Source organism: Bos grunniens, chromosome X (assembly GCF_055505025.1).
Source record: "Bos grunniens cultivar Pamir isolate PY7600 chromosome X, Bosgru_T2T1.0, whole genome shotgun sequence".
Classification (NCBI taxonomy): domain Eukaryota; kingdom Metazoa; phylum Chordata; class Mammalia; order Artiodactyla; family Bovidae; genus Bos; species Bos grunniens.
The window spans coordinates 90453624-90464581 of NC_141194.1; the positions used below are offsets into that span (position 1 = coordinate 90453624).

General features: G+C 40.4%; 1 protein-coding gene across 2 annotated transcripts; it reads left to right on the forward strand.

Moving 5' to 3' along the window:
- Nucleotides 1-9859: 9859 nt before the first annotated feature.
- Nucleotides 9860-10538, forward strand: LOC147340894 (histone H2B.3-like). 2 transcript variants are annotated; one of them, XM_086386990.1, is made up of 2 exons: nucleotides 9860-10073; nucleotides 10163-10538. In XM_086386990.1, exons 1-2 carry the CDS (start codon nucleotides 10057-10059, stop codon nucleotides 10410-10412), a joined length of 267 nt encoding a protein of 88 aa, XP_086243116.1. In that variant the 5' UTR covers nucleotides 9860-10056; the 3' UTR covers nucleotides 10413-10538. The 2 variants fall into 2 exon arrangements, with proteins under 2 accessions (XP_086243116.1, XP_086243115.1); XM_086386989.1 differs by having other exon boundaries at nucleotides 9860-10538.
- The last annotated feature ends 420 nt before the right edge of the window (nucleotides 10539-10958 follow it).

The following is a 10958-nucleotide window of genomic DNA, read 5'->3' on the forward strand; positions in this document are numbered from 1 at the left end:
ACTGGATGCTTGGGGCTGGTGCACTGGGACGACCCAGAGGGAGGGTAGGGGAGGGAGGAGGGTTCAGGATGGGGAACTCGGGTATACCTGTGGTGGATTCATTTCGATATTTGGCAAAACTAATACAATATTGTAAAGTTTAAAAATAAAATAAAATAATAATATATAGTATGTATGAATTTCATAATAAATTCCCAAAGTTGAAATGACAGAACATGTTGTTTCTCCATAGAAATGGGAGGTTATAAATCTATTAAAAGTAACGAGAAAATCACCATCTGCCTCTGAGTTAAATAATAACTTACAGAAACATAGAACACCAATGGGCTAAGAGGAAAACACAGTGGAAATTAGATTATATTAACAATACCATTAATATTAATATTAATAGTGAAACACTGCAAAGACAAGGTCATCTTAGTTTTCTTTTTTTTTTTTTTTTACTGCTCACCATTTTCTCTTAACTTAATGCAAAGGTCAAAAGACATGTCCCTCTTCCAGGTGTGGATTCATATCATCAAATAACCATGTTTGAAAACAAACCTCAAGGAAGCACACCCAGGTTTATCCCAGGTCACCTCCCCACACATTTTGGGACAATGCCTGTGGCTCACAGGCTGTAGGACCCTCATTGGCTGTTCCACTGGACACTGGTGCTTGAGCTACTCTCATTGGGCACTCTTGTTATCCTATGATACATAATTGTGGGTCACAAAACTTTTCTTTTAAATGTGGTGAGAAATAGTAGGTAAAAAATTAGAATTTGGTAAGTCTGAACATACCAATAATGGAGTATGGAATACTAACTTCATAATTCAGAGATCTGGAGAAGTAAACTGATATTTTTGTACTATTTTTGGTTTCTCACTTACGTATCGTAAATAATTCTGAATATGGGGTATGTTGAAACAAATTTAATTGTGGTAACTTTGACTTTTCTTATCAGTTTCTTCACTTTACTTTTTTGTCATTTCCCACATAAAATATTCTGGATTACTGTACCCTATTTCTTAGACACTTACAGAATAAAAGAGTAAATAAAATGTTTACAAAACTGATAATGACCCTAGAGATCACCAGAAAGGCTGAAACAGGAATTATTTCTTGAACTTTTAAATTCAGCTATTTCTGCAACATATTTCAGTTTATGCTTATGTTTTACAATGAATTCTGTAATACAGACAATGTCGAAAACAGTTTGAATGGGGTATGCTTGTCGACTTAATACTGTTTTCCTAAGGTGGGAATTGATAGTTTGTTATTTAAGCTGTAAAGTCCTTGCTCTAATTTGTATTTTCAAGCTAACACTGTTAGATCATGTTTACACTTTAGGTGTCTGTTTTCCTCAATCACCCTCTAAAGTGAAAAACAACATATTCTCATTTCCCCTCCAGGCCTTTACCATCGAACCCCATTTTCCCTCCCTCCCTCCTTCCTAGAGGTCATGTGTGTCACTCACCCTTGCATTTCTGCTTCATGGCCCATATGGTGCAGTTGTAACACTCGTTTATTAATGCCTGTATTTGATTATTGGATTCACTAAATGTAAAATACACCTAACACAATAAAAATCATCCTAGTTCATTCACAGGAATTCATACATAATATATCTTTCTGACCAGTGTGCGAGAAAAGTTCTGAAAAACATTTGTATATCATATGGCCAGACACTGAGATACTGAAGCAGCAAACAATGAACACAACAGAAATTATGTCATTTTGGAAAACACTAATTTTTTAATTAATTTATTTTTTATTGAAAGATAAACAGTATTTTTCTTATGGGTCCACAGTTCTGTTTTGAATCTTGATGGCTCTGCAGTGAGCTTTTCACTTCCAAAACTGTATCCTCGTTGTATAAGACCATGCCAAGGTCCCATCCAGAGAAATTTAATTGCAGGTGATTTGGTGGAAGTTTTTCCTGATAATCCTTGGGAACCATATCACTTTTTCTAATTCTTTCTTAAGATTTTTCTAGAGGATTTCCCTGGTTTTCCAGTGGCTGAGACTCTGCACTCCCAAGGAGGGGTCCCAATTTCAATCCTGGGTTGGGGAACTAGATTGTGCATGCCACAACGAAGAACTGCTGCAGTGAAATAAATGAATAAAAAATGATTTTCTAATATTCCACAAACATAATGAATAATAACCCTGATAAGGGGACTCATTTAATATAAATCTGTACTCCAATGATCCCAAGGAGATCTGAAGTGTGTAGCTGTAGGCCTAGAAACACTAGATGCAGTATTCACTTGCTGATGGGAGGAGCCTTGGCCTCGGGGTGTCCTGAAGCTGGTGTCAGCCCATAGGTAGGTCGGGCCAAATTCTAGGGCCAATGACTGAGCAGCCCAAAGTATCCCTGGGGTCCTGGGGATGGCACCAGCCATGAACTGAGAATTTCCAGGTGTATCACCTGGATTTAGAAAAGGCAGAGGAACCAGAGATCAAATTGCCAACATCTATCGGATAATAGAAAAAGTGAAAGTGTTAGTCGCTCAGTCATGGGTAACTCTTTCTGCCTCCATAGACTGTAGCCACCAGGCTCCTCTATCCACTGGAGTTTCCAGGCAAGAACACTGGAGTAGGTTGCCATTTCCTTCTCCAGGGAATCTTCCCAATTGAGGGATCAAACCCAAATCTCCCACACTGCAGACAAATTCTTTACCATCTGAGCCATCAAGAAGATAGAAAAAGCAAGGGAATTAAAAAAAAAAAAAAAAAAGCTTCTATTTCTGCATCATTGACTACACTAAAGCCTTTGAATGTGTGGATCACAATAAAGTGTGGAAAATTCTTAAAGTGATGAGAATACCAGACCACCTTAACTGCCTCCTGAGAAATCTGTATACAGGTTCAAGAAGCAACAGTTAGAACTGGACATGGAACAATGGACTGGTTCAAAGTTGGAAAAGAGTAAGTCAAGGCTGTATAGTGTCACCATGATTTTCTAATTTCTGTGCAGAATACATCAGGTGAAATGCCAGGCTAGATGAATCACAGGCTGGAATCAAGATTGCCAGGAAAAATACCAATAAAAACAGATATGCATATGACATTACTCTAATGGCAGAAAGTGACGAAGAAGTAAAGAGCCTCTTGGTGAAGGTGAAAGAAGAGACTGGAAAAGCTGGCTTAAAACTCAACATTCAAAAATCTAAGACTGTGGCATCTTGTCCCATCACTGTGGCAAATAGATGGGAAAACAATGAAAACCGTGAGAGACTTTATTTTCTTGGGCTCCAAAATCACTGTGAACAGTGACTGCAGCCATGAAATTAAAAGATGCTTGCTCCTTGGAAGAAAAGCTTTAACAAACCTATACAGCACATTAAAAAGCAGAGGTGTCACTTTGTCAACAAAGGTCAGTCTTGTCAAAACTATGCTTTCTCCAGTAGTCATGTACAGATGTTAGATTTGGACCATAAAGAAGGCTGAGCACCAAAGAATTGATGCTTTTGAACTGTGCTGCTGGAGAAAACACTTGAGAGTCCTTTAGACTGTAAGATTAAGCCAGTCATTCCTAAAGGGAATCAACACTGAATGTTCATTAGAAGGACTGGTGCTGAAGCTGAAGACCCAATGCTTTGGCCACCTGATCCGAAGAGCCAAGTCATGGGTAAAGACCCTGAGCTGGGAAAGAGAGAAGGCAAAAGGAGAAGGAAGTCACAAAGGATGGAGATGGTTAGTTAGCGTCACCGACTCAATGGACATGAATTTGAGCAAAATCTAGGAGATAGTAGAGGACAGAGGAGCCTACCATGCTATAGACCGTGGGGTCAAAAAGAATCAGATTTGACTTAGCAACTGAACAACTCTAAGCCCTGTGAGTGTGTCACCTCAATGTCATTTCAGCAAAAGTTTTGCTTAGGAAAGTTTATGCTATTGCAGAGACCATAGTTTTCACTTCCTGTAAACCCAGTGATTATTTCAGAATGTCATCTCTTAGAAGGGAGTGGTAAGGTACTCAAGGTTGCAAAAAGCAACAGCATAATACCCTTTAGTTATAAAATATATGAATATTAATAGACCACACTCCAGATGCTTAGGCACTTAAATGCTAACATGTCTAATTGGTAGGATTATAGGTGATTGGTTCTTATAAATAATTTCAAGTGATAAATGTGTCATTTTAGGGCAGCCATCTGGACTCATCTGTTTATTTGTTTTGTTGATTATATTAGTCAGCTAGGCTTGCCATAACAAAATACTGTAGACTAGATGGCATAAACAACAGAAGTTCATTTTCTCACAGTTCTGGAGGATGGAAATCTGAGAATGAAGTAGTAGTGTCAGTTTCTGGTGAAAGTTCTCTTTCTGTCTTGCTAGTGGTCATCTTCTTGTTGGGTCCTCACATGTAGGGGAAAGATCTGGTATCTCTCCTCTTCCGTATGGCCACAGTCCTATCCAATTATGCCCCTGCTCCCATCTCAATTAATTACCTAAATACCCTATCTCCAGCTCCAGTCACACTTGGGGTTAGGGCTTCAACATATTAATTTTTTGGAGGGGAGCCAATTCGGTTCATAGCACCTGTGCTCACCACAAACACCAAAAATACTTGGTTCATAAAACAGTGAATTCTGTTCAGGACAAGAACCAGGCCAGAAGTTCTGTGCTGCAGCTCGTTATCAGGTATTAGATATCTGAGCTGATGCCCAATGAAAGAAGTGATGTGCTTAGCAAAGCGGGTGTTAGCAAGAGCCTCTTGCCTCTCCCCATCCAACCCCAGCCTTTCACGTCCCCTGGCTTTAGCTGAAAAGCACTTTCCAAGAAGCAAGAAGAGTCCCCCTAAAATTCTAGCCCTTACACACCTTAGAAGATCAAATCAGACCCTTTGTTTTCATTTCTTCATTTCTGAGACAAGGGGGCTAGTGCACATGACCTCTTCTCCCAAGGCTCTCTATCTCTATGATTCCAACTTCCAGGAAGAGCACTTAGTATCCATGTAGGAGGGCACACATGTTGAATAATATCCTGCAAACTGAGAAGGAATTTGACACCAAAAAAACAGAGGGAGCAATGCCATAAAGTGCAATTATGAAGTTCACTGTGGGTAACTTACATAAAGGAACAAAGGAGAGAGTGGACAGATAATCCAGAGACATTCACAGCTGCACTGCACACTGACCTCCAAAAAGGGTACAAGAGAATTCACAGGGGCCAAAGCTAAAAGTAGAATCTGATTACCAAGACAGAAGCACAGGTGCAGCGACTGGAATCGGGGTTCCTCCCCTCAGGGGTTTCCTGACCATTAGCTATCTATGTCAGCAAAATCCATTCTTGCAGGTTTCATATCAGATGAAGGCAAGGGCAAAAGTTGACAGGGTACTCATCTGGCTTGGACTCACTTCTTGTAAATTAGGCTAAAGCTCAATCATGTGAAAAGAGGGGAGCTTAGGACTGTGCGAATTAAGATGGAATTGACAAAATGGAGTTGATGTGGTTCAGCCACACAATCCCCAAGTCAGGACCCACGTGATCTGGACAGAAGCGGCCTCTCCCGTGTGCCAAATCTGCTACAATAGCTTTCCTGCACTCATTTTATTTTGCTGAAAAGTACCCTTGTGTACTTTCATTCCTTAGAAGACCACCAGAAATGAACCACAGGAGCCCATACTAAACCTATTGGTCGTATTTATTATTTTACTGCTTCATTAGAAATGAAAAAAAATTTGTGAGAAGGTGCAAAACCATGGAACCTAAGGATTATGAAGCAATAGAGGGAATCATTGTAGAAAGTTAAAAGCAGCTTATCTTATGGGAGTTCAAAGACTAGACACAAAGATCATCAATTGTGAGATTATTGACAGCATCTGCCTGCTGGAATTTATGCACCAATGGAACTGTCAAGATGCGGGGACTTTGGCTACCCCTGACCTCTTAGCCAGGGGCTATGGGTGAAAAGACATCAGAAGATACCTAAAATCTCTACAAAGATTTGCCAAAAGCAAAACACTCAAGCAATGCTGGAATTTGCTCTTGCAAGGAGGTCCCCATTTTGCATTTCAGCACACTCTTTCTCCTGCTGAATAGCTGGGGGAAAAAACAAATACACACACACACACACACACACAAATTATTATGAGGATATTTTCCCAAGATTAAGTTCAATTTCTTCCAAAAGAGCTCATTGCCAAATCACTGGAGTCTGCCATAAGAAAGAAAGTGTTAGTTGCTCAGCCATCTTCAACTCTGCAATCCCATGACCTGTAGCTCTCCAGGCTCTTCTGTCCATGGGATTTCCCAGGCAAGAATACTGGAGTGAATTGCCATTTCCTTCTCCAGGGGACGTTCCCAAACCAGGGATCGAACCTGAGTCTCCCCATTGCAGGCGGATTCTTTACTGTCTGAGCCACCGGGGAGGCTGCCATACCTTCTTTAAATTTAGAATGCCAAGGCACTAACCACAAATCCTCAGTGAGGTATGTGTGTGTGCAATGTAATGAACAAAACGTTTGTTAGACTCAACTGTAGTTTTTTTTTTTTTTTTTTCCCCATTTGAGAGGTAGATATATGCTATTTTCATTTTTTCCACAGGTTGCTCTGAGACTGTGGGACAACCGAAGCATTTTCTTCAGAATTATCTATCACTATACAATTAGAAAGGAATGCCTTTTCAGACAATCTTGACTAACTTTGAAACTTTCAGATAAAACTATATGACAAAACGTTTCTCTTGGCTTGGAGTTTCTCCAAGCAGGCTATAAGTGAGGAGGGCCAAACTGATCCCCTGATCCCTGGGAAACTTGAGTATACCCAGTATCTAAACTGATTATCTCACCTTATCCTGTCGTTAGGTAGAGAAGGCCAAAGCCATAGTTTGCATGGCTCGTTAGGGATGAGATAAAAGACCCAAAACACTAGATGCAGAAAAATGACAAATAGCCAAAATTGGACAAAACTCTTATAGTTCTAATGTTATGTCCAATATTTTGAGATTGGTTTTAATGTGATTCTTAGTAATATTCCAACAAAAAATCAGTTTTTATATTCCCTCATTACTACTAAGGCCTATATTTTAAAATTAATTTATTTATTTTAACTGGAGGCTAATTACTTTACAATATTGTAGTAGTTTTTGCCATACATCGACATGAATCAGCCATGAGTGTACATGTGTTCCCCATCCTGAACGCCCCCTCCCACCTCCCTTCCCATCTCATCCCAATAGCAGCCATTCTAACCAGCATGAGATGGTACCTCATTGTGGTTTTGATTTGCATTTTCTGATAATGAGTGATGTTGAGCATCTTTTCATGTGTTTGTTAGCCATCTGTATGTCTTCTTTGGAGAAATGTCTGCTTAGTTATCTGGCCCATTTTTTGATTGGGTCGTTAATTTTTCTGGTATTGAGCTGCATGGGCTGCTTGTATATTTTTCAGATTAATTCTTTGTCAGTTGCTTCATTTGCTATTATCTTCTCCCATTCTGAAGGCTGTCTCTTCATCTTGCTTATAGTTTCCTTCATTGTGCAAAAGCTTTTAAGTTTAACTAGGCCCCATTTGTTTATTTTTACTTTTATTTCCATTATTCTGGGAGGTGCATCATAGAGGATCCTTCTGTGATTTACGTCAGAGAGTGTTTTGCCTATGTTTTCCTCTAGGAGTTTTATAGTTTCTGGTCTTACATTTAGATCTTTAATCCATTTTGAGTTTATTATTATTTTCTTTTTCTTTTTTAATATAAATTTATTTATTTTAATTGAAGGCTAATTACTTTACAATATTCTATTGGTTTTGCCATACATCAACATGAATCTGCCACGGGTATACACGTGTTCCCCATCCTGAACCCCTCTCCCACCTCCCTTCCCATACCATCCCTCTGGGTCATCCCAGTGCACCAGCCCCGAGCATTCTGTATCATGCATCAAACCTGGACTGGCGATTCGTTTCACATATGATATATACATGTTTCAATGCCATTCTCCCAAATCATCCCACCCTCGCCCTCTCCCACAGAGTCCAAAAGACTGTTCTATACATCTGTGTCCCTTTTGCTGTCTTGCATACAGGGTTATCGTTACCATCTTTCTAAATTCCGTATATATGCGTTAGTATACTGTATTGGTGTTTTTCTTTCTGCCTTACTTCACTCTGTATAATCGGCTCCAGTTTCATCCACTTCATTAGAACTGATTCAAATATATTCTTTTTAATGGCTGAGTAATACTCCATTGTGTATATGTACCACAGCTTTATTATCCATTCGTCTGCTGATGGACATCTAGGTTGCTTCCATGTCCTGGCTATTATAAACAGTGCTTAGATGAACACTGGGGTGCACGTGTCTCTTTCAATTCTGGTTTCCTCAGTGTGTATGCCCAGCAGTGGGAGTTTATCTTTTGTATGGTGTTAGAAAGTGTTCTAGTTTCATTCTTTTACAGGTGATTGACCAGTTTTCCCAGCATCACTTGTTAAAGAGATTGTCTTTTCTCCATTGTATATTCTTGCCTCCTTTGTCAAAGATAACGTGTCCATAGGTGCATGGATTTATCTCTGGGCTTTCTATTTTGTTCCATTGATCTATATTTCTGTCTTTGTGCCAGTACCATACTGTCTTGATGACTGTGGCTTTGTAGTATATCCTGGAGTCAGGCAGGTTGATTCCTCCAGGTCCATTCTTCTTTCTCAAGATTGCTTTGGCTATTCGAGGTTTTTTGTATTTCCATACAAATTGTGAAATTATTTGTTCTAGTTCTGTGAAAATACCATTTTTATAGAATAATACCATAGAAAATAGAAAAATATCATTTTCTCAAATAGTAACTTGATAGGGTTTTCACTGAATCTATAGATTGCTTTGGGTAGTATGCTCATTTTCACTATTCTTCTGATCCATGAACATGGTATATTTCTCCATCTATTTGAGTCCTCTTTGATTTCTTTCATCAGTGTGTGATAGTTTTCTATATATAGGTCTTTCACTTCCTTAGGTAGATTTATTTCTAAGTATTTTATTCTTTTCATTGCAATGGTTAATTGAATTGTTTCTCTAATTTCTCTTTGTTTTCTCATTGTTAGTGTATAGGAATGCAGGCCTATTTTGCAACCACTACTTATATAATCTAAGTAAAAAGGCAACTATTTGCTATTTTCTGATGACTCTTCTAAGATCTTAGAAGACATGACTCTTCTAAGATCTGTTGCTGTTTGCCTTTTGAAAATCAGCAGGTAAAATACATATTGACATTAAATATGACAATTTTGACTCTTACTCCTTAGTATGATAATAGTTCTACCAGGGCAGTTTTTTAAATATTTCTTTTCTATCTTTTGGTCAACATGAGTGATAAGTCAGACTTGTCTGAAGTAGAGAAGTCTGACAGGCCCAAACTGAAGAAAACTAATACCAAAAAAAAAAAAGCCTTCTTCCCTCAAAGGTAAGTAAGTCATGGGGAGTTTCTATTTGAGACAAACAATGGTGAAAATTAATAGGTTTGGTAAATACATGCTTCTAGTAATTTTTCCCACAAGGTAAACAATAGGGTACCAATTATTTACTGTAACAATTATTTAATGTTCAATTAACTCTTTGTGACCACATGGACACCAGGCTCCGCCGTCCATGGGATTTTCTAGGCAAGAGTACTGGAGTGGGTTGCCCTTTCCTTCGCCATGGAATCTTCCCGACCCAGGGATCGAACCCAGGTCTCCCGCATTGTAGACAGACACTTTACCGTCAGAGCCACCAGGGGAGTTTGGCTGACTGGGGGTTAAACGTCGGGGAGGGGCGCATCAGGAGTTGGGAAGTGGGACGTCCAGTATCACGTGACATGGGCTGCCATAGTAACACGCCTCCCTGCCTTGCATCCAATCAGATATGGACAGTGTCTGTGACGTCAGGGAAAGCAGGGCCTATACATTCAGCCAACGGCCTTCAACCCCCTCGCTGTTCTTCTGCGCTGAGCTATGGAGAATGGCGGCTCTGTCGTGTCCCAACCATCCCCTGACGGCTATGAGGAAGACGTGATCACCAAAGAAACTGGCACCTCCGAAACTGAGCCCTCTGAAACGGAGATGGCGAAAGCGGAGACCTCCAAACCAGAGCCGTGTGATGCGGAACCAAAAAAGGCAAAGCAGAAGACAGCTAATGGCCGCCGTCGCCGTCGCCGGCACCGCCATAACGACAATTTCTCACGTTTTGCTACCTATTTCCCTAGGGTGCTGAGGCAAGTACATAAAGGCATGAGTCTTTCCCGCGACTCCGTGAACATCCTGGATTCGTTTGTGAAAGATATGTTTGAGCGGATAGCCGAAGAGGCCGGGCGCCTGGCCCGCAACAACAAGCGCCGCACCATCACGCACGAAGACATCGAGGCAGCTGTGCGTCTTCTGTTGCCTGGGGACCTCCGCAAGTATGCCATAAACGCGGCCACCAAGTCGCTCATCGGATACCACACCTGCAGATGAACTGCCTCAGGACTGTCTGACCATCGCAAACCAGACTTAAGGGTTCTCCCCTTAGGCCCTACATTTAATCTTTAAAACATTTCTACCCCAAAGAAAACATTAAAAACCTCGTTAACTTTGCTTCAATATGTGTCGGTTGTGTCATTTGTTCCATGGAAAATCGTGTACTTTTCGCAACTCGTCACTTTCGTAAGTGGTTATTTCTGTTCATGGTTTCTCAGTAATTTTAGGGATCTTTATGGTCAAAATTCTTTCCCTACAAGTTTCGTTGGCCTTTTCCATTTGCATTCTCCCGTCTATATTTAGGTATCACCCAGAGATTTTTATATGGGGTATGCTATGCTATGCTATGCTATGCCAAGTCACTTCAGTCGTGTCCGACTCTGTGCGACCCCATAGACGGCAGCCCACCAGGCTCCCCCGTCCCTGGGATTCTCCAGGCAAGAACGCTGGAGTGGGTTGCCATTTTCTTCTCCAATACACGAAAGTGAGAAGTGAAAGTGAAGTCGCTCAGTCGTGTCCGACTCTTAGCGATATGAGGTATAG

Coding starts and splice junctions, on each gene's coding strand:
- LOC147340894 (XM_086386989.1), top strand. CDS start 9,912: ATGGAGAATGGCGGCTCTGTCGTGTCCCAACCATCCCCTGACGGCTAT.